This window comes from Hippocampus comes, unplaced genomic scaffold (genome assembly GCF_001891065.2).
Source record: "Hippocampus comes isolate QL1 unplaced genomic scaffold, H_comes_QL1_v1.1 scaffold111, whole genome shotgun sequence".
NCBI classification, from domain to species: Eukaryota; Metazoa; Chordata; class Actinopteri; order Syngnathiformes; family Syngnathidae; genus Hippocampus; species Hippocampus comes.
In genome coordinates this window covers 3,031,648-3,059,337 of record NW_017805698.1, presented here as the reverse complement: position 1 = coordinate 3,059,337, position 27,690 = coordinate 3,031,648, and the positions used below count along the sequence as shown (strand labels likewise).

At 39.5% G+C, this 27,690-nt stretch overlaps 2 protein-coding genes across 2 annotated transcripts; one reads left to right on the top strand and one right to left on the bottom strand.

Moving 5' to 3' along the window:
- The first annotated feature begins 73 nt into the window (after positions 1-73).
- Positions 74-14,650, top strand: smarcal1 (SWI/SNF related, matrix associated, actin dependent regulator of chromatin, subfamily a-like 1). Its single transcript, XM_019882536.1, has 17 exons — positions 74-574; positions 1,179-1,503; positions 4,637-4,687; positions 4,761-5,021; positions 5,496-5,546; positions 5,625-5,808; positions 6,645-6,795; positions 8,586-8,747; positions 8,839-8,904; positions 9,731-9,871; positions 10,165-10,383; positions 10,496-10,566; positions 11,421-11,523; positions 12,387-12,569; positions 13,543-13,643; positions 13,736-13,832; positions 14,139-14,650. The coding sequence occupies exons 1-17, from the start codon at positions 344-346 to the stop codon at positions 14,217-14,219; spliced, it is 2,478 nt and encodes an 825-aa protein (XP_019738095.1). The 5' UTR covers positions 74-343; the 3' UTR covers positions 14,220-14,650.
- Positions 14,466-23,190, bottom strand: LOC109523266 (thioredoxin domain-containing protein 3 homolog). Its single transcript, XM_019882290.1, has 17 exons — positions 23,043-23,190; positions 22,878-22,935; positions 22,608-22,711; positions 22,151-22,222; positions 21,408-21,524; positions 21,072-21,156; positions 20,855-20,937; positions 20,668-20,760; positions 19,348-19,502; positions 18,635-18,831; positions 17,354-17,498; positions 17,183-17,290; positions 16,716-16,867; positions 16,488-16,632; positions 15,157-15,389; positions 15,013-15,063; positions 14,466-14,530 (listed from the first exon to the last, which is right to left on the bottom strand). Exons 1-17 carry the CDS (start codon positions 23,184-23,186, stop codon positions 14,466-14,468), a joined length of 2,007 nt encoding a protein of 668 aa, XP_019737849.1. The 5' UTR covers positions 23,187-23,190.
- Between the last annotated feature and the right edge of the window lie 4,500 nt (positions 23,191-27,690).

Below are 27,690 nucleotides of genomic sequence, written 5' to 3'. Positions count from 1 at the left end.
ACTGCATGTATGCGGAAGTTCGACATTTGGGACACGCCCTCTCTAGTGTCACCTTGTTATCATACGTCACTTCCCTCGCGCCAGATATGTACTGCGAAACATCATCTGCTCAACGAGTTGGCATCAGATTGTGGAAAGTTATTTACTTTATATGCCTCTAACAGCACTTTCTTGCGATCTTACTGCATATTTTCATTCTTACATCAAGCAAACACCTTTAGATATTTTGAGCTATGTTTTCACACGTTGGCTAGCGTCGATAGCTGCTAACATTAGCTTGTCTGCCACTTGAAAGTCCAGATGTGGCCACCGTCTCGCTGCTAAGTGAAGTAGGGAGGCAGTCATGTCGATGCCGCTGACAGCTGAGCAGCAGCGAATGATTGAAGAGAACAGAAGGAAGGCTTTGGAGAGGAGAGCCCAGAGGCTTGCACAGAACGCGATTGGCCCAACGGACCGAAGCACTACATCCGCACCGAAGCGGTTTGTTCCACCTTTCGGGCAAGAAGCACGTCTCACCGGTAACCACAAGCACGCAACGTTCGCCAATGCCAATGGAGTCTCTTCATCAACAATAGTGAGGACAACGAGTCTTGTGCTGATAAACATGCGTTTTCCATGATAAACAGGGTGTTTGGGGGCCAGTGGGATGGTGTAAATGTGGTTTAATCCCTCCAGATATACATGTTAAAGAAATATTAAAAAGGAAAAGAAAAAAGTTCACAAATATGCTCATCCAGGGGGTCCACAGCAGTTGTAATTTGACAAGAATGAAGTCATTTTATCCTTTTGACTAAAATCACGTAAGAATGAAAGGAAACATTATTTTAACAGCAGATTATAGTCGGTATCACTTTAATCTGGAATGTATGCAGTTATATTTTCATAAAATGGAATTTTATCTCAAAATATTGACTTTTTTCCCTCTTCAGTATGAGACTAATCTCATAACTTTAATCTTGGAATACATTTAGTGCATTACTTTATCGCAAAAATATAAATAAATAACAATATGCAACTTTTTAATGTAAAAAACAAAACATCATAAAAAATCCGCTTTTATTGCAAGATTCCATTTTATATAATTTTTCTCTTCAATGTGGCGCTAATATTCCTTCTCTCTTCAGTACTGGGTTGCTCCTTGAAGACAAATTCAATGCAAATGCTGTCTTTTCTCATAGACATCGACCAGAGATGCACCACCTCCTGCCAAGCGCCAACACGTCAACCAGCCCGTGATGACCACTGGCAGCAACATTAGTAGTGTGAAGCCTGCTCAGCTCAGTTGTCAGCAGCCCTCTCCCAGCAGTGCAGCACTGGGCTCCTTCTACAAACAACCAAACAAACCCACCTCAGACTCTACAACATTAAAGGCCGGGCCTGCTAGGAAGCCTGCTTTATCATGGGGCAAATGTGTGCCGCACGCTGACGGACGTTTCAGGGTGGAGGTGGGCTACAACGCAGAGCTCATTGCTGCTTTTAAATCCATCCCATCCAAGATTTACGGTAAGTACGCTCATAAATCGAGAGCATAAGAATGTACACCACTGACACATTTCTTTATTGTAGGGCATTTTACTTGGTTATTTTGATCCCTTTATGTTGCTCCATGATCCCTTTATGTTGCTCCAGAATCCAAAATATCAGCGACGGCTCTCAAAAGGATGCTATAATTAACCCGTTGTTGAAATACATACAGTACCTTTATGATGGTTCAGTCAAGTCAGATAGATAGGTAGAAAGAAAGAGAAGATACTTTATTCATCCTGTGAGACAAATTGGACAGGAGCGGCATTCACAACTATGCATTTGTACCAATATATACAGGAGCAACCACCAAATTGAGTAAATAGAGAAACGGAATTAGAAGGTATTAAAGGGACAAAAATCATCAGAATGAGGTGATTTTACAGTGCCAGCAGTGACTGGATGCGGCCAATCAAATCCACACAATCCAAATCCCAATCCTGAGTGTGTTATTAATATATTTTGGTGTGAGTGTATCTGCACCTTAAGCATTCTATCAATTTCACTTTCACAAAAAGTATGTGAAATAAAATTAAAAAGCGGGTCACCATCATACATCTGAAGCAAAACTGCTAGGCAAGGCAGCTTTATTGATATATTTCATACACAAGGTAAACCAATGTGCTTCACATTGTTACAAAACGTTTTTAATGGCGGATTATATCGGTCGACATAAAAAATCTCAGATAGTAGCGCTCATATTCAAGCAATCCATTCAAGACTCCTCATGCTCGTTCTTTGTTCTGATCCTCTGATTCTGAATATTCTGAAGTAAACTTGAATCGTTATTATCCACTTCAAAAAGTATAATTTGTGTTTATTGACTCTATTCGGGTTCTTTTTCAGGGTCCTTCAATTTATTTTGTATTTAAAGTATTCAAGTTCGGTTCATTCTCATTTTTGATTTTGAATTATGTAACTCACATTTTTTGGAAGAAATGGATGATATTTTCTCATACCGGTGCTCTTGTTCTTTCTTTTAATAGGTATCACCTGATCAAGTCTCTTCTAACATTTCATACTAAAAAATAAATAGTATGTATCATTCTTGCTGATATTGTATGGGATTTGATATCGGTATCGCACAGGACTCTGGCTGCATTATCAGTATCATATCGCAAGTGAAAAAGTAGTATCGGAACACCCTTAATCTGGATGTGTTTTTTGGTAAAAGGCTGTTTTTGTGATTGATTTTACATGACTGCTGAAAGTGAGATCCAAATCAAACAGCACACCAAGGTTTCAGACTTGGTCTTTGGTCTTGAAAATCACTGACTCTTGTGTTTACTAACAGCAATGTCTTTCCTTTTTGCCCAAAGCAATTCAGTTTTGTTTTGGTTTAGCTGAAGGAAAGTTTGGTTCATCCAGTTTTTAATATGTTTAGACTGTGACACAGCACATTTAATGACCTGTTGTCTGTATTTATAGATTTAGCTGCATATAATCTGCATAGCCACAATGACCAACATTAATTGGTTATATATGCAGATTAAACAAAAAGGGGTCAAAGGACTGACTCTTGAGGGACCCCACATGCCATGACATTTGATCATATTTAAACATTCCAATGGTCGCAAATATAACCCCCGTTGGACTGGATTTAGTACAACCCAAGCAGGTATTACCTAATGATGATTTGCCGCTATAACCTCAAAAATGATAATACATAGCTATTTGTAAAATATAAGTATATATAAATAATTTTTACAATTTATGATGGTTGTGTTAACCTTGTCCATGGTTGTGTTTTTTCAAAACAATAAAAACGTTGCTTACGATAGATTGATCAGTGTTGGCCTTGCAAGTACAGCAACCTAAATAAAAACGCACTACCTGTATATCTGGCTCTATTGGACATTATGACCATTCGTGTGTGTGTGTATGAGCTTGAGGGTGTATATATATATATATATATATTTTTTTTTTTTTCATGTACAAGCCAACTGCTAGCGACACCAAGCCAAAGCTGACATATGTTGGCTAACGTAATCCTTGGCTCTGAGCTGACACCCAAATACTCTTTGTGGACACATAAATCCTATTTATAATGACTACACTCAGCAATATGGACATCTGTCTTGTGCAGCTTTTATAAATGAAAATAATTAGGCAGGCACCAACCACAGACCACAAAGCTTATCCCACTTACTGTTTAAAATACTTTCTCATAGCTGAATTTGGTCATTTGTCTTTTCAGATTTCTGTCATATAACATTTGCAGTCCCTTGTTTGTGTCTTAAGGCCAATGGTAAGAATGATATCGATTCTTAATTAACCCTGCCAAGGAAATTGCACAGTCACACAATATGCACACGTAATTTTATAAATGGTACATATACATTACCGGTACGTGCAGGCTACTTGAGCAAAGATAGCGGCATTGACTATGTTCACCTTAAGAAGGGATTCATTCATGTATTATTTAAATGATTAGGGATGCAACAGTACGTCTCTTTTTTTTTTTTTTTTTTAGAAGAGTACAAATACTTTTATTTCAGTGCTTCCCAATATGGAGTACCGATACCGATTATTATTATTTTTTTTTTTTAACCAATCATTGTTAAAAACACAAAACAAGCTTTTCTTGAAGATGGCATGAGTTTCACTCAATTGTTACTCTTTTTTGAGCAACTTGACAGTGGTGACAACTTACCATCCAAATGCAGGATTTTCTAACATGTTCCACACATGTCAGGTCAAGTCAGCTTTATTGTCAAATATGCTCTTTGTACAACGTACAGCACAAATGAAATTTCTTTCCTCAACCACAGTGCAAACATGCAGTGCATTGAAAACACACACAGCTAAAAATAAGGGCAGCCAAACTGAATTGCATAAAAAAGATGTTACTTAAGTATACCATGTCACACAAGGAATTCAGTAATGTGGAGTCTCACTGTGGACACTGAAGACCAAAACTAAGAAAGACGAAATAAGAGGTGAAGAAGAAGATGGAGTCTGCTGAAATACACATAAAATGCCGTATTGTAATTATGACTACTGCTGAGTTAATGGAGGTGCTCTCAGACTTCCATATAAAATTGGCTTATTTCGCCGACGTAGCAACAGAACTTTCTCATAAACCGAGGATCCCCTGTTTGCTTTGCTTTAGATCCTGTCAACAAGATGTGGAGCTTCAGCATGGAGGACTACCAACAGCTAAGTGTGTTTTAGTAGCGCGCAACGTGACATGCGTATGCATCGGCTCCTTTCTAACGTGTGGTTTCTCGCTGCAGTGACCCAAGTGGCATCAATTGCGTCGGTGTCTTTGAGGCCCCTGGAAGGCTCGGACGCACTGGACATGGCGGCGTTGACCAGCCGAGCTCAAGACGGTGCTGCTCTGACCGCTCTGCTGAAGCTGTGCAACGGTTGGCAAAAACCAGGGGCCAATGTCCAGGGCCAGTGCGTCCTGGTGTCGCCCTCCAGATTTGAAGTTGATATCAGTTACCATGACGACGCGATTGCAGCATTCAAGCAAATGCCGACAAAGTCTTACGGTACCAGTTTGATCTTGTCTTTTATGTACAGGATTATTTGGGACCTGCATGTGTCCAAATAACACAGATGAACACATAAAAGAACCCCCAACCTAAATTAATGCAATCGACAGTAAAAACACAGACCAATAAATATAGTCTGAATAGCTCATTTTAGAAGTGTACCCATCACTAAATTAACCAAATCCAAGCAGATATCAGCCAGTGGAGTAATGTGAAGGGTACTCATTGATTCAGCCCAGGCCAGCTAAATGCTCTATAACTTTTAATGTTGTGTATTTGTATTAACTTTCTTTTTGAATGTTGGTATTTACATGCAATTTGGCCGTCTACGTCGGCAGGTTGTTTGATGTGTTCCGCAAATGTGAGCAGCCATATTGCATAAGAGTTGCTTGAAACGTAAATGGAAATAGATTCAGAATTGGACACTTGGACCTGCAGTGTAAATCTGTCCCCTGATCGTTTAAATGACAGACATGAAAACAAGGAAGTGGACGTTTCTACTGGAGGACTACAAGAGACTGAGTGAGGTTTTACCCATTGGATTATATCCCCCTGTTGCCGTTCGCCTTCTTGTGTAATCGCATCGCGTTCCATTCTCAGTGGAGCTCCTCGGTGGGATAGCAGCCGTTGAGGTGGAGCCTCTTCCCCGGGCGGTGGTCCAGGCCTTTTCTGCCAGCTTCGAGGGGCCTCGAGCCAGGAGCTTAGATGTCCCTGAGGCCGACCTGTCCTCTGTTGACCCCACGATCACCAGCAGCCTCTTGCCCTTCCAGACGGAAGGAGTCAAGTAGGTGCTTGTGGATGGCCTTTCACGCTCCTTTTGTAGTCGTCAGAACAGAAAGTGTTTTCGAATGATTTTTAATGTCATATTGTTACATATACAGTATTTACACATGATGTCATAGTTTAAATAAATGGGAATTATAATGATACTTTTTTGTTACATAATTAAATATTTTCAAAAAATGTTTTACAAAGAAAAATGATGAAACTTACTGAGCTTGTCTTAACGATGTGAACAAGATATTTTCTTTCCCCTACCCATATTATTACTTTTCCAATTAATTGAACATATGAATTACAAATATTTATACAATTGCTAGATTTTTACCTTGTATTATAAAAGTAATTAAATACAGTATGTGATGAAGTATGTTAAAAGACAATTTCGGTTTTGATTTTAACCAAGCTCAGTCGAGTCGTTACATTTTAATTTGTACAGTCCTTAAATCCTATCGCACTCCATTTATGGAGATGCGTAACAAGTCGTGTTTTAAAAGTGATGCACACCAACTACAAATGGGTATAAATTGGTTTGATGGTGCTGAGGATTTTTTTTTTGTTGACTATTTACAAATTTGCTGATTTACACCTCATATTATTAAATTGCTTATGATTAAAGGTAAATATTTTTCAAGAAAGCACTCCAACATGTTCAAATATTTTTCACCTAAAGGGGTAAAATAGATCTACACCTTTTACTATTAAAAGAAAAACAAATATTGCAGGGCAGAAAGGATCATTTCATTTTTCCTCTCATTTGTGAAAAAAAGGTCACACACTTTTCTTTCAAGTTTGCAGTTTAGTCCAGATTGTTTAATCATCTCAACTGTGTCCTTGCAGTTTTGCGGTGTCCAAACAAGGCCGCCTGCTCCTGGCTGATGACATGGGCCTGGGGAAAACCCTGCAGGCCATCTGCATCGCTGCCTATTACAGGAAGGAGTGGCCTGTGTTGGTGGTGTCTCCATCTTCTGTGCGCTTCACTTGGGCTGAGGTAAAAAAAAAAATTAATAAATGAGCAAACATTAATACAACTACAGTTGTTCCAACAGTAGTGTGTCGATTTTGTGTCCTGTTGAGAAGATGACGATATTATTTTCTTCCTCCATCGACCTGAGATCATTCACACATAAATATCATGAGGTAGAGAGTAATACTACATGTAATCATGACTCCATCTGTTTTTCATATGAATTATGGCACGTCTTTGTCCATGTGCATCACATCAGACTTATTTTAGTCACTTGAGTTTTTATTTAGGAGAGTAATTATCAGATCAGTGTTTTCCAACCTGTGGCCAAGGCACGTATTTTGTGTAAGAAAAACCTCATGGTAAATCACGAAACAAAAATAACAAAAAGTATGCATATTGAAATAGTTATCTCTTCTCAGTTGAGTATTTACTCGATGTTGTATAACTTAGGCTTGTATAGGTGATGTATTTGCCCAGAACCATGACTGTTGTACAAAGTGCCATGATTATGCACTTTTAACGACATGAAAATGTATTATTTTTAAGTCAGTGCATACTGAACCAAACCGAAAACCAAGGGCACAAAATGAGGAACTGAACCGGGATTGGATTTTATGCACTGTTCCACCCCATCCATCCATCCATCCATCCATCCATCCATCCATCCATCCATCCATCCATCCATCCATCCATCCATCCATCCATCCATCCATCCATCCATCCATAAAAGCAAGCATTGGTCAAATCAAAAAAATGTTTGATGGTCCTTCCTATTTGTTTTTTTCCTCACCAAAACTCTTCTGTGCTTATCTCCAAGCAGCAATTACACAAAACCACTGGCAGAGTATTTTTCGATGAGCCAGTCTTTAGGCAGTTAAAAGGACCCCCTCAGCCTGCCCCTTAAAAGGCTGTCAAGCACATTCCCAATCAGCAGTTGGAATTGCTGCAGGGAGTGAAGTCAGATGATGAGGTAAAGATTGACTTGGGTCTTATCTTAGCTGGTAGCTGCACCCCTACGGCCAAATCAGCCACCAAGCACAGGCACAACAATGTAGTGACTTGAGGGACAAGGAGAAGTAGCGCAAGTCAACTCGGGGTCGGTAAGATTTGGCCAAAAAATAAATTCTCTCATCCTAACATTATTGCAGGTATCCTCAAATAGTGAGTACTTAGACACCTTGTTGCTTTCTAGGTGTGTTTAAGACAAACACCGCCCTCAAATAGATACTCCCCTGGCGCCCCTTACGAAAACTATTGTCCAGTGTTCACAGTAAATTATTAACTGCTAATTTTCTTTGAAATACTTTGTGCCAACCCAACCTCATCTGTCATGAATTAAAATCTGAAGTCTTATCTCACGTTGTCATTGAGATCTGTATGTAGTATTAAAAATCTTACTTAATTTCGCATCTTTAATGGTGAGTTGTGTTCTGGTAGACCTCAAAGAGATCAGTCCGCAATCTTGTGCGCATTCTTGTTTATGATCCACACCTTATTCGTTTCACCCAGTCTCCCTTGGTTCTTTCTTTAGCTTCGGGTTCTTTTTTCGTAGCTTTACTTTAAATGCATTGAAAGTGATGTTTTGAGATCATTGTGTAAAATCAGTGTAAAATATCGTGGTTAATGTGAAAATGGTTCCCACCGCTGCAATTGAGTGAATAAATGCGTGCGGCCGCTAATGAAAAATTATGGTACATAAGGGCCTCAGCGGTTCACTTTTTAATGCCATTGTTACGTATCTTCTTTTCCCCTCTTTTTTTTCCAGTGACGGCAGCTATTTGAGAAAATACTGTTCACCTTTTGTCCAACAGGCTTTCCGTCGCTGGCTCCCTTCTCTGAGTCCCGACAGCGTCAATGTGGTGGTGAAGGCCAAAGACAACCTGCGGGCAGGCTTGGTCAACATCATCAGCTACGACCTCCTAAGCAGGATGGACAAACAACTGCCAGGGAATCCGTTTGACGTCCTCATCATGGTGAGTATGATCAGTCAGATTTTTAGAAGTTGTTATGGTATTGATTTGAAAATATACTCTTGGAATAAAATTGTTTCCTCCTCCTATGCAGGATGAGTCTCACTTTCTAAAGAACATCAGGACGGCTCGTTGTAAAGCTGCTCTGCCATTATTGAAGGTGCTTGTCTTTTATCTTTCCATCATTTACACTGAACAGGTTAGATGGATACACTTCATAATGTACACCTGCACTATTGTTTTTAATTTATTACCGGTACATATTAACATTTAGCGACATAAACAATTCCAGTGAAGTTGGGATGTTGTGTTAAACACGGATACAAACAAAATACAATGACTTGCAAATCATATTTGACTTATAATTAGTTGAATACACTACAAGGACAAGATATTTGATCCATTTGTTTTTCGCAAACAATCCTTCTAAGTCCATTCTCAGCGCCGTTTGACTGTCATTGATGACTCAGACTGGGCTGGCCCGAAATACTGATGGAAGCTTACTGACTGATGATGATGCCCACCCCTGCAATAAATTGCGTTTATTCGACCAAATGGTGATGCGCAGTTAAGGAATGAATTTATTTTTAATTATCTCTAAACATTTCTGTTTTCTCTCTATTATACCAATTACAGTATATCCCGGTATGTGACAAATTTCTTGTACTGTACTTATTTCCATTTAATTGACACTGTGTATTTTAATTATCACATCTATGGGGAAAATGGATCGTGAATTGATTTAAAAAAAAAAAGTCTTTTACATTATGTGAATGGGATGACTGTCTCTTTGAATGTTAAACTCGTGTTTTGATGCCAAAGTTGTACTGTTGATACCGAGGGCAGTTGTTTTTTTTTTTGGACACCCATCTGGTTGCCATGTAGTTCCATTTTCTTCAGGTTCCCTTTAATCAAGAATGTTCCAGCTCCGTGAACAGGAGAAATTTCTCCACTCACATTTTGCAACTTCTTCTTTCTACCCTCAGGCAGCTAAGAGGGCCATTCTCCTTTCGGGGACCCCTGCTATGTCCAGACCCTCTGAGCTCTACACACAAATCCTGGCTGTCAAACCTACGCTATTCCCTCGCTTCCATGAATTTGGGCTGCGCTACTGCGCTGCCAAACAGGTAACTAACTACGCCCTGATACCTGCCGATAGTGAATTGTCAGTTGTTTCAAACACTTTGTTTGGTCGTGTGGATCCATCTTAATCGCTAAAAAGAGAGAAGATTAGAGGCGATGAACTCTCAGAGAGCACTGGACAAACTTTGATACATCAGATGGGTGTTTCAAATCATGAGCAATTGTCCTGTAGGTTGAGGTGCATCAAGGAGTGAAAATTGGGTTGTTGCTGACTTTTATCAGAAAGGGAGGAAAAATGCTCAAATGCGTGAACTCCGCTTTTTCCAATTTCATCCAGCTGGCCTGGGGTTGGGACTACTCAGGCTCCTCCCATCTGGGCGAGTTAAAGCTGCTGCTGGCCGAATGTCTGATGCTGCGGCGCCTTAAGTCGGACGTCCTTTCCCAGCTTCCCTCCAAACAGCGTAAGGTTGTCACGGTGACCATCGACGGGGTCAACAACCGTACCAAAGCGGCTCTGTCGGCCGCCGCCAAGGTGTTAGCAGGGGTACATCAAAATGTGAGTTAGTGCACCATGCTCCTGTATTCTTTTTCATCAGTGATTTTAAATGCAATCAGCTATTTTTCTGACAACACTTCACCACAAGTGTCTTTCTTTGGTCCCGTTTCAGAAAAAGGATGAAAAAGAAGCGCTCCTCATTTTTTACAACCACACAGCCGAAGCCAAGCTGCAAGCCATTGCGTGCGTATACGCTTCCTTTACAAATAAAATGTCAAACCTGGTTGGATGTGATGAGGTAAAATGACGCACTATATTGAATAAAAGTGCTGAACTGAATAAGGTAAAACAAATGAGTGAAGCAGAGTGTTTGGGTGTCAGGGTGCGACTCCGTTTGGGCAATTTTGTTTCCGGCTTTACGGGAAGAGTTAGGAGATCCTTCCCTCTTTTGATGCAGTACACAAGTTAAAATCTATCAAGAATCTCAACTGTCATTTAAGAAAAGCCTTTCCAACTAAGGCCGTAATTATCCTTCAAATGACCATTATGCTTAAATCTGTCGTGCAAAGGTTATAATGACAAATATGACAGAATATTGCAAGACTTAAGTCTAGATATGTGAAAGGCACTCTTCATGTTATGGGAATAAAATTGTAATAGGAGAAAAAGTAGAAATACCGGATCACAACTGTAGTTGTGATTATATGTGGAAAAAAATTCTGAGAAATATGTTTTTTAGTTTAGCTTTTAAGGCGATGTTTTGTAACTTTATGAATAGATTTATTAGTTTGCGAGAATTAAATTGGAATTAATGAGGAAGACTGACCTAATTTTCAGAGAAAAAGGATAACATCTTTGGAATATGAGGAGAAAGCCTGCAATTTAATGAGATAAGTAATTTTGAGTCACAATTTTAAGGCACTAAAACCATATTTTTATTGGAACAAAGTTAAAATAATTATAGGAATGAAAATCCTATCTGGATTTTAATTTGTTTAAAATGTTTTGTGTTTATATGTAAAAAAATGATTTTAATTGTAATATTATGAAGTGTAAAGAAAATAAACACTTCAATGTTATTTTTCCACCACTGACAGGGAGTACATCACAGACATGCTGGAGTGTGGGAGGGAGAAGTTCCTGGTATTTGCCCATCACAAGTTGGTCCTGGATCACATCACAAATGAACTTGTTAAAAAGGTGAGTGAAAAAAGTCAAAGAGGAGGAGGTCAGAGAAGTTATTTGAGGAGTGCATGGTTGGGCTTATTGGCAGTGATGGTGTGAGCAGTCCATTCAGCCCTCGTAATAGCTCCCATCCGTCCCCACAACTCCAGGGTAAAGCCATAACACCGTGCCCTGTTACCATCTTTGTATAAGATCAAAGAAAACTCTGCATGATTGTCTTGGCTCCAGGAAAGAGCACTTAAGACCATCCCATTAACTTCGACTCTAAGTGGAATTTTCCAAAGCTGTCTGAACCATCATCACATTAAATATTTAAGTGCCGGACAGTAAAAACACTCTCCGAATGTCTTTTGAACCCTCTTACAACAGAGTATTTGGGCCATGCTGATAAGAAGCATCCATCTGTCCATGTCCTATATTGATTGTCCGGTTCATGCCACAACAGGCAGCTGAAGCCTACGCCAGCGGACTTTGACTCAGTATCAGACTACACTCTTGACCGGTCGCCAGTCACATTGCAAGGCATATACAGTATACAGATGGACAATCATTAAGACTTGCATTCACTTTTTCAATTGTGAACTGAACTCCTGCTACCTGCATCATCAGCCATCAATGCAAGTGAAACGTTTGAGTTATGAGAATATAGTCTTGCAGCATGAGAATTAAGTAAATGAAAGTATTTTGGTTTTTTTTCCCTTGAATTTCTCAGATCCTTTATCATTACAATTTAAAAATCTTGTAATGTTTTTTTTTTTAAATTATTTTTGGCATGTCCATAGTAGTCTTAATCTCACCTGTTGTGACATTTTGATAGCCTTGTCCCATTAAATGTGACTGTGTTGTGTGGGTTATTCTTGCATACTCATTCTCAACAGGATGTTTCCTTCATTCGCATCGATGGCTCCACGCCGTCCGGTGAGCGCCAGCATCTGTGTGACAAGTTTCAACATTCGGGTAAGACCTGTGTGGCTGTCCTGTCCATCACTGCCGCCAACATGGGCTTGACGCTGCACGCCGCCGACCTGGTCATCTTCGCTGAACTGTTCTGGAACCCCGGGGTAGGGACTGATGATAAAAATGATGCATCAAATGTTTTTAATGGTCATTGAATGCAGTGGCACCTTGATTTATGGGTTTCATTCATTTACAGCACTCGTAACTTACTTTACTCATCGTATTTCAAACAAATTCTCTCCATTCCCCCATTGAAATGCAATTAATCCGCTAGAGTTCACCCAATACTGCCATCTTTTTTATTGTTACCCGTTTTTAATAAAGCGAAACTGCGCTGCAATGTATAAAAAACATAATTCTGTAGAATGTACAGAAATAAACTAGTTTTGGGAAGTGTAATTACAAGGGCCTGACTGATATGGATTTTCTGTGGCAATTCCAATATTGATATTTTAGCAAAACAAAATTTTGATAACTGATTAATCAGCCAATTAATTACAAAAAGATATAAAAAATAAAATAGCTTATGCTTTGCCCCCTTAACGCTTACAACAATAATGATATGAAAACAGGCAGCACATTTGCTGGTTGAATGTCAGAATCTTTCTCTTAATGTTGTAATGCGTTAATGTCTAAAAAATGTCCCCCCAACCCCCAAAGAAAAATTTTAAAAATTGGCAAATAAAATCAGATTTTCTCCAATTAAAAAAAAAAAATTAACTAAATCTGATGGCTGAATAGCTACTGTAATATTCATGTGTTGGATATGTGCCTTTAAGGGGCATAGCCTAGTGAGTGATGCCAGGAACTGGAGAAAGTTGGTTTGCATGTGAGCGTCTTGTGTGAGTTGTGGCCTATGGCAGCTCCTTGTGATTATTATGATTTGGATTTTGTTTGTACCTATCAACCGGCGATTGTAGTTCGCCCTGCCCACATGCTTTTTTTTTTAAATAAACATCACTCATCTGGTAGCTTGCCCGTAACTGAAATTTTGTTTATAACACAAAAAAACCGAAGCGATGGCCTATCACTCGAAAAACTCAAAAGTCAATGCACCACTCTCATTTTGCGCGGCAGGTTCTTATCCAGGCTGAAGACAGGGTCCACCGCATCGGTCAAACAAACAACGTGAACATTCACTATTTGGTCGCCAAGGGAACAGCTGATGACCACCTGTGGTATGTGTGACAAACATCAGCACTACTATGGAGAGTGTGCGAATTCTGATGTTGTTTATTTTCGTGTTTTTTTTTTTCTCCTCTCCGTGCAGGCCAATGATCCAAGGAAAAATGAAAGTGTTGGAGCAGGTCGGCCTGTCCGAGTCCAACCTCTCAGCCAATGCAGTGACAGCTCAATTCCACTCTAAGGTATCAAAATGATCATTGAACTGAAAAAGTGAATAATGAATGAATAATCGAGTATTGTATCCATAATATTTTAAGTTAACTATTTACTTACTGAAGGGTAGGACTAAATTGGATTTTTATTTTCTTGTAGTTCCTTTTGAACATAATCAATTGTCAAAGATGGTATTTATTGATGCTTTTTTTTTCTTTATATATTATATGCATTTTATATCCTTTTGGGCTATTTTTTTTTCCTTACATTCCTTAGAGAGTTTGGGGAGCTCACGTTACATCCAGTGTATAACGTTTTTATTTGTAATTGTGCAGGATCCCAATCAGAGGAGCATTGCAGAGATGTTTGAGAGGTCTTTCAATGAGGACGACGCCATGGATGCAGGACACCAGTAAGACGATGCAACTTGTACTGTATGTTCAGTTAAACCATCATGGCTGATAGAGACATCCAGACAAATCTTTTTAGTCACCCGAAGAAAGGAAAAAAAATAAATGTGTATATTAAGTAAAGACTGGATCAGAGACAAAATACTGCAAGTTGACAGATTGTTGTCCACATTTGCTTCTAAACGGGCAAGCATGTTGACAGCCGTTTCATTCAAGAGCCATTTTCATGTTTGGTTCCAGTGATGATCAGTGTCAAAACTCTGATCCTTCTTTCACTTCGGTGGTTGGACTGTAAGGGTTTGATTCCTGTGTATCACCTAAGTGTGAAGGACAAAACAATGAGGTCATTTTGTTATCAAAATATATGCTGTACATACAGGCGCTGGCTTGAATACAAACTCCAAAAAGAATAATAAATACATGGTTACTTGAATACCCTTCTGACTGTGTCAATCAAAACCGAGTAGTGTTTTCTTACACAATTTTATATAGACCTAGTTCTATATCCAGGCTTTCTTATTTTAAAATAATAAAGAGAATTAATTCTACATTTTGTTTGTAGGTGACTATCTGAGCACATTTTGTGTTTGCTTACAATTTAAAGTGTGAGGTCACTATTTTTACATATGACTGATGCCAGTAAATTAAATGTAAATTTTATTTTCAATGATTAGATTATACATAAAATTAGCCGTTAGAATTCACTTTAAAGACTATGTACATTTTTCATTGATATGACTATAAATAATATTGGCATTGTCAATATTACTAATGAATACTATTAATCATTCAATCTTACCTTCATACTGTTGCTGTTGTTTATCTGGAGTGGCATCATTTGTGTTTTTATCTGCATAAGAAATAGTTACAGATTTAAACAATTAAAAACAAAACCTAATAAATATCTGAAAGCAGTTCTGCAACAGACATGTCATGTTAATACCTAAAGTGTCGGTGAGCTCAGTTTGTATACCAAAGATGAACTGGATCTCGTCCTGGGCATCCTTCTGGCTCGAAGAGCCGTGCACGGAGTTACGAAGGACGTCGGAGGCCAAGCGGGCTCTCAGAGAGTCGGGGAACTCCGCCTTTGCCCGGTCGGGATCTGTGGGACCCATGGCGGCCCTCCACTCCTCCACTGCATTTTCCTTTTCCAGGACCATCATCACACTGGGACCACTGACAGATGAGAAGACACGCTGGTCAACTGGACAGCTTTCAATTTTATACTGTCTTCAGTCAGCTAAGCTAGGCTAGCTGTGAGGTTTTTTTTTTTTTTTTTTTGTACAGTATACAAACAGCTGGCTGTCTGCACTACCTGACCACCCATCAAGAGTTGTATTAACCAAGAAATTGATTCCTGCAAATCTGTCTCAGAGTGACACATTCTGCACTTAGGTAACGTTTGGACAAATTCCAATTAACACAGACTGAGTCAACCCATGATCAGCTTGGCTGACCAAAGATCCGGAGCCACTTTCAAGTGTTGGTCAGGCCACACTATCTGAAACAGTCGGAGTCACTATTTTGCAAAAATGCCCACATTTCCCATGAGTGATGCTGCTGCTCTCAGGTCAAAGCCAAGAGGTAAGCAGAACTGCATTTAGTTTTACACAGCTCACCATTGGTTGAGCAGTACTGTATATGGACAGCCCCTTAAAGGGGCTATTTTCAACAAGACAAATGGGTGTCTTGAGATACAAGTTTAATTCATTTCATTTTGGTATTACGCTCATAACACTCAAATCATCTTTCCCCAGTAAAATTAATAGAAATGCCATTAATCCATATCAGAATCTCACAAACCCCCCAAAATTGTTATGCATTTTTAAAAATAAGACAACACACAATAATGTACTTTATAAAAACATTTAAACAGAATGTAAAGAACTAAATAGTTTTGATTTTTTTTCATCATGTTAAAATAATGGGGGTGGCACATAATGTCTCCTTGAAGTAATAGTAGTAAGATAAGTCCCTTTTATCGTGCACTAAACAAATTTAAAATGATGTTGAGGGGCACTGACGCCAAAGTCTGAAGTGCTCTGCACTCACATCCCTCCGTCAGTTCTATTAGAGCCGTTGAAGGATTGTGAGACGGTCATTGAAGCGGAAAATGATTCCACAATTTAAATGTGCTGTTTTGAGAGAGAGAAGCAGGGGGAGAGAGAGATCTGCCCGAGGCTAGCTGCTGCTTATAAGAGCTTAAAAACTTGTGACAGTGCCAAGTACCCCCTTTGGGGTGTTTCTTGGGGGGGGGGGGCATGATCAACTAACCTGCACATGAACTCCACAAGCTGGCTGAAAAAAGGCCGCTCCCTGTGCTCCTTGTAGAAACCTTCGGCCATTTCCCTGGAGAGAAGCTTCTCCTCCATTCGTCTGATGGAGAACCCTCTGTTATGGATCTCCTCCAAAATCATGTCTGTAGGGGAGCCACCGTGGGAAATAGTTAACCTCTTTAAGCATACCAGCAATGTGACTTTGTTTTCTTTTATAATGCTTAACCTTTGTGTTGGTCAACGGCGTCAGGTTTGATGACGGCCAGTGTTTGCTGCACGGGAAAGAAGAAGCTGATTTCCCTTGAGGCCTCCTCAATAGACTGACTTCCATGCAGCTGGTTGACCGGATCTCCTTCCATGGAAAAACGGGCCCTAAGACTAGGAGTAACACAGAAAGCAGCGTCATGGTTACAGTCAAGTCATTTCATTACGTTACAGCATAGAAAAGACATTTAAAAACTATAATGTTAGGTAGAGTGGATATAGTCTCCAAACCCTTTTCAAAAAAATTGTGATAGAAAAAAAAAGAGATCAAGATAATACATTTTCCAACTTTTATGTGACCTGTAATTTGTAAATTTGAATTAAGATCTTGAAGGTTCCATTATACCAGGTAGACCAATGTTTTTTTTTTAATATTTGACAAGAGAGCAGAGTTTATGTGAGTGAAAGGGGGGAAAATATTTATCACACCATTCAGGATGCTCTTTCTTGGCTCTTTTAAGATCAAAAGGTCCAAGCATGTTCTTCCAGTGTTGAACAGCATCTTCTCTGGTGAGAGCCAAAGCCAGCACTGGCCCTCTGCACGGACATGCACATGGTGAGTCAACATCTTATCAATATTCGCCTTCATTTTCCGGTTACCTCGTCATGCTTTGCAGCAGTGCAGGGAAGAAGTCTTCCTCACTGCAGTGGAGGTAAAATACTCTGGCTTGTTCTTCTGTCAACATCACCTCTCTTTGCAGAGACACTTTGAAGCCTGACTTGTTTATATGGGTCAGAATCTCCTCTAAAGAGACCACACATATCAAATATAGATTTGTATCAGTGCTGTAAAAACAAACAAAACAAAACAAGATGTTCATGTTCTGAACATGGAAAAGATGCAGTTTTATTTAAAACTATCCACCGTTTTCAATATTGTTATTCTGTTCATTTTAATGCACATTGAACCCCGCCTTGTCCCGGTATTATGTTCAGCAGGAGCTCAGTTTAGCCTGTGTTGTTAGCACATTTCGGAGAGTCTTTGCCTCGTGTGTATATTTTTGCTCTGCTCGTGGCTATTCAAAAGCTAAAGCTAACAAACAAAGGAGGTCTTATCATTGGTTGTCAATATATATTTTTAATGGAAACGTATACCAGTACTACAGCTGCCACTTTTGAATAGTTCTAGAATTGATTCAATAACCGAATATCCCATTGACCAATCAAGTAAACAGTTCTCAATTGATTTTGTGTTCTAGAACGATAAAATCAAAACGGGTGTACGTCTCTCCACAAAAGCTGTTTTCGCTATGTGGAGTGTGAAACGATTCAATCACCGTTTGATTTGAAAGTGGAACGATTCTGATCAACTCAGTGGGATTACGATTCAATTCGGTATGGTACGGCTCAGTTTAAGAGGGTATGATGGAATTATTTTATTGTTGTCATTTTACATACATTTGAATGAACTTGTCAGTACTGTGAAAGTGCTATTTCCTTTTAAGATACATTTCTGCAATAAAAGATGATTTGATGTTTCTCGATATAATTCAAAGTAGAACAAGTCGGTTTGATTTGATGCACTCATATCTTTCAAAAAAAAAAAAAACGAACAAAAAAACCCAAAACGATTTTCTGATCAAAATAATTTTTTGTTACATCCCTGAAAATCACGTTCTAGACTATATAATCCAACATTTAGTATGCGTGTGGCATAAAAAGGTGGGGACACGTCTGGTGAGTGATGTGGGTGTCGGCAATGATCGAACCTGTTATTAAATGCTCAGGGTGGTGTGGGTCAACCATTAGCCAGTCGGTTGCCAGTTGTTTGTTAATGTGATGTACAGCTGCAATTCCGTTTTATATAACCGCCACCTTTGGGTGTGTATGGTTCCGAGCACATGCACAGACCTGTGCTTATGTATTCGGCTCGAACCCCACCTCGGTTTCCCCTGGCAACGTCAGGCCGGATGAGAGCCAGCGTCCTCTCCACACGCTCTTCCTCAGCATCCTGCGCCTTTCCCGGGGCTGTGCTGAAGTCGGGGAAGAAGAAGGCAAGCTCCCTGTCGGCCTGATCCCTGTCCTCGCTGCCATGCACGGCGTTGAACAGCGTGCGGGTGCCGTATTGCGCCCGCAAGCTGCCAGCACCCGGGATAGGGGGGCAGGGAAATAAGAGAAGAGCAGATGGTGGCTCGGCTGGTGCTGAAGCCGTGGAGGAGCATCACGTGGGTGTGTCTGATAGAGCAAACGGCTCCTTTTGCTGTGTGGAAATCTGCCGTTCTACCACACTGGTGCATGTACTTTCTCATTCTATATCATATCTTCTACACTTGTGTTTCCTAACCTTTATTGAGCCAAGGCATGTATTTTAGCTTTGAAAAACCTCATGGCACACCACCAAGCCAAAAAAAAAAAAAAAACACAAATATGATCCTGTCTATTTCCCTTCAAGTATCCAAATTTTCAGTTTTTGTGCTATTTCTATAACTTTGTTAGTAGAGCGTGTAATTGTTGTACCTGTCACTAAAAATCACTGGAATAGATAAACACAGATATTATTTGTTGTGAATCATTTTTGGACCAGTTTATTGAAATGCGATCATTTCTGGTGGCACAGTGGTTGGGATAGTTCAACACCATTTTCACCATCTCACCTCTCTGGCTTTTCTCGCTTGGCTTCTTCAATGTCTGCGGGGCCAATGAAGTGGAGCCAGTTTTGTACCACGTCGGATGAGTCCTCGAGCTGAGAGAGAACCAGAATGCGTGAGGGCCCGCTCGACATGAACTGCACCAGGTCTTTGAAACACTCCTACAGGTCAAATACACGCACACACAAAACAAGGGAAGAACAGACGTGGAGCAAGTCAGTTATTGTAAATTGAGATTTAGCGCCGGCACATCTTAATAAATTACAATATTGTGGGAAATTCAAAGTAAAACTCGTTCCGATTTGATTCACACAAAACAAAATATAACACGATATATGGTCTTACCTTATAGTTTATGAAAACGCCCAATTTACCATCTCAAGAAATTAAACTATTACATAATCAAAATGATTAATGTAGAAATTAACTCAGAAATGATTCTTCTGAAAAGTATTTTTTTAATGTGTTAAATAAATCTGTTTTGTTTAACTATTTGAACTGACTTATCGAACTTTTCTCAATCGAATTCATTGAGCTGTATCTGAGTGCAAACCCATAGTTCAAGAAAATGACGCCTTTACCCTTTCTGGCATATTTAGTCATTCTCAAATCTCAAAAGATTTCATCTAGTACTTACAAATTGCCCACAAAGCAAAATTATTCGGCTGAGCCAGCAGCTGGATTTAAGCCCCTTACTGAAAATATGCACAGGCTGTAGCCGTGTGATGTGGTGCAGACAAATTGAAGGATTTAAGATTTTACTCCCATGTGAATGTTTATTTTAGAATTCAAATCAACTGATATCTCATTTTTTGCTTTGAGCTGGGTAGAATTTGTTGTAGTGGCCACTGACATGAGTGTACACATTGGGTATTTAACTCTATTCATGATGACTATCCATACATTAAATAAGATGATACTGTACTGATAAACACCGCAATGTATTATGTCACGTCATTCCATATAAAATCCATTCTACAATTAAATTCACTTGAGATAATAGTTTGATTTACGTTTTCTATGAAAAATGGGGAAAATGTGAAAAAAATATTAGCCCCCAAAATATTAGACAAATTGAAAAAGAAAAAAAAAACAAAATCAGTGAATATGCACATCCGCAGGTGCCGAACTGTGAGTATGAGAGATTTGACTATACTCTATTTCATGTTATAAAAATGCAATTGTAGAAATAAAGGCCCAAACCAATAAATTCCTTACCCCTAATAAATACCCAGTACACAATACAATACCGATCAGTATTATCTGTTCTTTGCTTCTACGGTAATGCATTTGATACGTTTGAGGATTATTGTAAAACTACCATACCTCTGTGCCTTTGTGCTGGTAAAATTCTCCCGCTTGGGCCTCGGTCAACATCCGTTCGTCTTGGGCCAGGATCTCAAACCCCGCATCTTGTATCTAGGTGATGATGTGACGACAGCAAAATGAATTCCTGACGGGATACGTGGCAAAATAATATGTGAGGTTGGAGGGTGTTAGAGTCCCCGTGTACCTTCATAATGATTTCATTAGCCTTGCCGTGAGCAACAGCATCCGGTTTGATGATAGCCACAGTGATGGACTTAGTGGCAGCAACTGCGGTGAGAGCAGTTGCAGGGATGAGCAACATCGAATGATGGCAATTAACAGTTGCAGTCCCGAAGACGACGTGAGCTGCATTGTTGTCGATGCAAGGATTAAGAAACTGGAGGGTATTACTTTCACAGCACCTATTCTGCTTTCTCCATCCTCTGAATGATGATGGGTCCACTGCTCTTTTATCTTCTCACCATCTGTGAGATCATTATCTACAACCTGGAAGGCACACTAAATAATTAGCATTGGTCAACCCTGGGAGGTGCTGTCCTTAAGGAAAACTCGATTATCGACATATACAGTCATGTATATTCATTTCGATATTTCATACAGAGTAGTGATTTCATTACAAACTATGAATGCATTTCTCATAAAAATTTGTAGAGAGCGTGGGAAAATTGATTTTGAATCCCCAAAAATCCTGGTTGGACCCGTGTCTGACTGACTGTGCGTATTGCAGCTGACTTTACCACTTTACGTTGACCGCCATGCTCCAGCACTAACTTCTCCTTGCCCAATTGGTCCACGATCATCCTCTGAAGGAGAGGTGCATTGGCCCCTCGCAGCACGGCCACTAGCTGGCCACCCTGGAACATTCAACACAAGTCGCCTTCGTTTATCATGGGGCGACTCCCATACTCTTATTTATAAACACTTCCTATTAGGGCTGGGGCTGTAAAAGATTTTTCAAATTGATTTTGCAAGTTACTAGTACAAAATGTGCATGTCAAATGATCACCGCAAAATAATGGAATATCGTAGAAAATCCACAATTTAAAATCCTTAATTCAACGAGACTGCGAAAAGTGAGCCGGCATATGGCGAGGAATGACTGTATCCCATGTTTGCAGCCTTAAAAATAATATATTAGATGTAAAGGAATCAAATAATAATAAAATGGTGGTTCATATTATTATAAAAATGGTGCAAGTACCACAAATAAATGCCTCCCTCCAATAAAAGCCTTACCAATGTTTGGTACACTCTGCACTGTATAAATAAATACCCCTGGCCACTTTATGAGAAAAATACAGTCGAACACAACAAACAAGACTCTCTCTCCTCTCGCTCTCTCTCAGCATCAGTGCTGTCTCCCTCGGTGTGCACACAACACATACACGCACACACACACACACACACACACACACGCACACGCACCACGCACTGTAATAACATTTCAAGACCCTTTAGAGTAACGCTGAGTCTGACTCACCCCATAGAACAGGAAGGTGGGCTCACATTTCCCTCGATACTTCTCTAGAGCATCAATGCTGTCTGCCTCGGCCTGTATGAACACGAACATGCGACACACACTACTTAGGCATTCAAATTTCAATTTTGTTTCAAATTCTAATTTAGAGCATTCCACCAAGGATGTGCGGAGTATTGCCCAAGCTCCACATATGACCCGCTCCATTCTTTATTCCAACCCACATCCATTTATTGTGTTACTTAAGCTGTTTTCCCTATCATCATCATTTATAACATAGCATATGTTGAATGTATGATGTGTACATATGTTTAAAATAAAGGGTTTTACATTTTTTAAACATACTTTCTATTTTTACCCCCACGTATACAAATGAGCCTAGCCCATCTGTCCTTTTTTTTTTTTGTAATCTAATGTAACCATTGAGCATAAAAGCTTGTCCATCACGAAAAATGCTTACAGTGGCGAAATGTAACAGCTCATCACCGAGTTCATTGTTGATTTTTCGTAGGAGGCTGATCACAGCTCGACAGGGGCCACACCAGTGTTGGTACACATCCACCACTGAGGAGACAAGGCAGAGGACGGGTGCTGTTCCCAGTAGTTACCACTAGGGGGCGCCAGAGTACCGCTCATACAACAGACAGGCGCGTTCACGACTCCCCTTAAACCCGCGTCATTCACCCTGAAAATAAATTGAGGGAAATGGGAGTACGTATACAGTTCTTACCCGTTAACCCCTTGGTTGCAAGAACCTCCTCCCATTGCTCTTGATTAGTGGCGGAAGCCTTAAGTGGAAAAAAGGCGAAATAATGTCAGAAGAATGAAGTAGAAACGATTCATGACTGTGACTGCAAACTTTTTTTTGTCAATTGAAATAATTTGTTCGTCATACCTGCAAAGTAGTTTCTTTCTTCCTGCCTGCCATTGTACTGAACCCAGATATAAAATATATTGTGTACTGTATGTATGGATGTATGCGTGCGTAAAACGCGTAGGTCGAAGCTAACACGCCATGTTGATATCGGTGTGTGGGCATTCGGTTGCTACGCAACGAGTTCTCTATTTCCGGTTCAATGACCAAAAGCTTTTAAAAAAAGGCAAATTAGTAAAACATTATTATTATTCTAAGAATTGTTTTGGAATTGATGTTTGTCCGGGGAATAAACGAATACATTAATACTGTAAATTGAATGGCGTGTGAGAATGCACGATCAATTCATTAAATAGCCACCAGAGGGATCACTTGTTCAAAAAATAACTCAAACTGAATGTCCACCGAAACAAATTAGCCCAACAACATATTAAGATCATGCTCAGTTTTGGTTAAGAGGGTGATAGAGAGTTTAATTTAATACTGTTTATGAATAATGGTTGTCGTTTGCACTGCATCAAACAGAGCTCTTTCAAATGTGTTGGCCCACTCAGAGAGGTAAATAAAGCAACCGAATCAGTAAGTACAGTAATTTATTTTTCCAAATCCAGCTGTTGTATTAGATCTAATGAGATTGTGTCGTTATACCTACGGAGGGGGCTGGTATGGAAGACTGCCCTAAATTTAAAACGTTTGGTTCCACAAGTCAGCCAGTGTGGTAGAGAGGTTCACGTTTGCCTCAAAGTTCTAAGGTTAAGGGTTCGAATCCATCTCTTGCCCAAAGTCAGCTTGGTTTGGCTTGAGGTCACCCACGACCCTAATGAGGAGGACAAGCACCGTCTAAAATGAATGGATGGGTTTTACTAGTTCATTAAAAGTAATGTGAAGTCACATTCCTGATTTTACAGTGAGGGTAAATGATTTTTTAAAAATGTATGATTCAAATGTTCTAAAACTGACAGTTCCTGATACATCTTTCTGGTTATGATGAAGACACTAATTGACTTACAGACCCGAGCAACAGTCTCAGTTGGTAGCTCAAGGTCGTAGCCATTATTTTAATTAGCAGTGACTACATGGGGAAGGAAGGAGACGAGCAGTTTGAAGTGCAATTAATAATTTATCACGAAGAGACGGAATAGGCCGTGACAGGAAGTGGGTCACCTCAGGAAATGGGGCTTATGAATTAGGTGCTTGTGATGTGGAAGAGACTCGCCTGGAGGTTAGACACTGGAGGTGGTGATGTAGTGTAGAGCTCAGATGTCTATTTGAGGGATGGATTGGAGCCAGGTCATGCTGGGGTGCCACTTGATTGACTGTTTTAGAGAAAGCTCGTTGAAACTCATGGAAGTGATGGACAGGAAAGGCGCGTGTGTCATTTTGGGATTGAAGTACTGAAGTCAGTGCGCTGCCGGAGTGTGTTGAATGTAGTAAAACTGTGACTCCCTATGTGGGAAAATCATCCTTTTTTTTTTTTCCACAACGCTCATTCTCTTTACCTCAGCAGGATATTTAAGTCACCTGTGGCAATTAGTGCTTATATTGTCAACGTTGGATTGACACCCAAATTTTCTTGAATCAAGTCTTGTTGGGACACCTCAGGGAGATTCAGCTGATTTCACAAAATAGCGCATGAGATCGAGCTTGAAACACCACAAAAAAGCACTGTATCACAAGTATAATTGGAGATTTTTCAAGCATCATGAGTGACACAATAACTAATGTGAATGTAGTTGAACATTTGGGAGTTCGGTGAAGTCAAAAAATTTAATTATCTCCAAAAAAAATGTTTGACTAGATAATTCTTGTTTGAAGAGTCTCACCTCTGAGGCACACGCAGGAATGTTCCTGTGCATGCTTGTTTCCGCTTACATATCAATATGCCTACCTAAAAATTAAGTCTGCATATGCAAATTCAGATTTTTTTTGTATACATTGATTTTCTAACTTTTGCTCTTCTACAACTTATGATGGTTAAAAACTTGTTCGCACAATTAAGCTTATATGATGGCGACAGTTTGAGAGTTCATGAATTCAATTGTCATTATTTCGTTTGTTTAAAAGCCTCAAGCAATCGGAGGTATATGCCCATTTCCCAGAATGCAATGTGTTTGACCTCTGAGGTTATGCTGTAGTTTTTTTTTTTTTACATTTCAAAGCAGTTATTGTTGCAAGATACATCCAAGATACAATCCCTAAGGGTTCCATTTTCCCCAACTAATTAATACCCGAGTGTACTATAGTTTTGACATCCAACTAAATTGTCATGTGAGCGGAACTGGCCAAAGGGCCAGCCCACTCTTGAGTGCTCTATTCACATGAATTTCAATGACTTGCTGCACTTAAAATGTTCCACTCTACTGCCTCACCCATCGGGAGGGGGGGTGGTCTGTGTGTGTCTGTGTCTATCTGTCTGTGTGATGTGACGTCAGATGTGACTTCTTCCTGTGTGGGGTGGGCGGTCTTACTGAAGTATCTTTTGAATCCACATAATTTTAAGTGATACTTATGTGAAGTGACAATAATTAAAAAAAAAAAACATTGTATGCTACTTTCTTAGCAACATATTGCTTTTATGTGCAGAACACTGAAACACGTCTTAGTGAGCCTGAGCTCAGACGAGCAATTTGAATGGAACAGCGCTACTAATTGTCTTGAATCGTGTAAAAAAATAAGTCGTAAATAGGTCCTTTTAAATATCGTCAATCAAGGCATTGTGGTCCAGATCCATATCTATTTAGTCAAGCATAGAGCCCAGCTCAGTGAGCATCCGAACTATGTTGAACATCTTGATTGTTGCATTTTCTTTGGTCTTTTTATGCCAGCACCGAAAAAGGCACAGGTTTTGGCAAAAAGGAAAAATGAGATGACGACCTTAGAAATGCTAATGAAAATTCTTGGCGCTGAGTGGTAGCGCAACAACAAAATCAAATTATGATTACTATTTTTTAAATTGGGTGGGGTTTGAACAGTGACCGACTTGTAATGTGACGTCTAGCCGGGTCCGAGACACCGAATGATATTTATCTGATAGTCTGACAGTATGACTGTCGCGAACGACAAAAAAGTTGGGTAGTTTGGGAAGGCCATAAAGCTTCCAGTGTAATATTTTGTTCAGCCTTACATGCCTCTGAGAAGCTGTCAAGTGTAACTATGCCTCAAAGAAATCGACGAGCTTCAAATGAAAGATGTGTGAGTCCAACAGGACTTCATTGCTGACCTTAACTGAAAGCAGAGTGAGTCTTTGCCCAAGGCTGCGTAGCCACTTTTGAAGTTCTTGACTTGAAGTCGTGTTCCATCCTAACACTAAAGCTTCTGGGCTCCATCCCAAGTCTTCACAAAGTCTCTCAAAGGGCCTCCGGTCGCTATGTGTACGTGCAAAAATCACTTACCAGCTCCCTGAGTGGATTGAGCAGAGGAAGAGGATTTGACGTTCGGTGCTGAAGATTAGCCTCCATTTGCACATCTGAGCTCGACAAGTCAAATGTAAACCTTGCACTGCAACTCATTTTCATTACAGTCTCAGAGGGAACCTTATGTTATAGTCCAGTTAAAAACGTTGAACAGAAATCCCAGATGACATTCAAGCATTAACTAATTTCTTTCCTATCCGTTTGTCCACCGTCAAGGGAAATGTCAGACTGCCCATTAAAAGCGTTCACTATCGTCATTAATTAAACTTGAAGGGCATCCGCTTTAACACAGGCATGCCTATTGGTTGTGTTTGATTTACAATTAATAATTTAGCTATATTTCAAAACATGTATTTGATCCCATACAATTTATGATAACTAAACATTTTAATACTTTTTATATATTGATTATAAAATACATTTAATCATTATTTTACATTTATTTTATTATTATTGTTCATGATAATAATAATAATAATAATAATAATCATAATAATAATGCTATTTAATTAAAGGTGTCTTTCAACGCACACATTCCAGGATAGTGGGGGGGGGGGGGGTTGCTTTCCTGGGGATGTAGAACTGTGTATCATCCATTTAGCTGTGCAAATGGTTTATGTATTTGCATAAGATACTGCAGATGGGAGTGAGTAATGTAATGAAGTGGTCCCAGAACAGTGCCTTGGAGCACACCTTTGGAACACCAATGTAGGTGACTTTGTAAAGAAGGATGGCATGAGATACCGTCAAAGACTACCATATAATGTTCGGTATATAATTTTCAACAGTGCCATAATTAGGGCTGTCACTATTAAATATTTTTAGAATAACTTCTTATATCATCTATTACCGGTATTCCATTGATTAATTGAATAATCTGATAATATTGTATTTTGGTTTATACCTTATGACAAAACAATATCACACAAGGAGGATTGAGGTTGTAATCACCAGCCTTTTTTAAAAAAATGATTGAATTCATGGTCTGGTTATTGTTTTCCAAAGTAAAAGCATATGTCTTCTCTTGATTGAACACAAAAGATAATCAGTCTGTCTGCTTTCATGAAGGACAACAGAAATCAGAGGATTTGGACAATTTAAAATTTTAATACACACTCATGGTGCACAACATCAAGACCCTCTTCACAATCTAATCAAAAGTTATTATAATCATGTGTCAGTATTATGCAGTGCAATTCTTATACTCGACGGTCAGAAATATATTGTTAAATGAATGCATCTCTGATGGTGTCGCA

Coding starts and splice junctions, on each gene's coding strand:
- smarcal1 (XM_019882536.1), top strand. CDS start 344: ATGTCGATGCCGCTGACAGCTGAGCAGCAGCGAATGATTGAAGAGAAC. Junction 10,384..10,495: donor TAGCAGGGGTACATCAAAAT/GTGAGTTAGTGC, acceptor GTCCCGTTTCAG/AAAAAGGATGAAAAAGAAGC. Junction 13,644..13,735: donor ACAGCTGATGACCACCTGTG/GTATGTGTGACA, acceptor CTCTCCGTGCAG/GCCAATGATCCAAGGAAAAA.
- LOC109523266 (XM_019882290.1), bottom strand. CDS start 23,186: ATGCCCACACACCGATATCAACATGGCGTGTTAGCTTCGACCTACGCG. Junction 20,761..20,854: donor CTAATGAAATCATTATGAAG/GTACACGGGGAC, acceptor ATCATCACCTAG/ATACAAGATGCGGGGTTTGA. Junction 15,064..15,156: donor TGAGCTCACCGACACTTTAG/GTATTAACATGA, acceptor TTTCTTATGCAG/ATAAAAACACAAATGATGCC.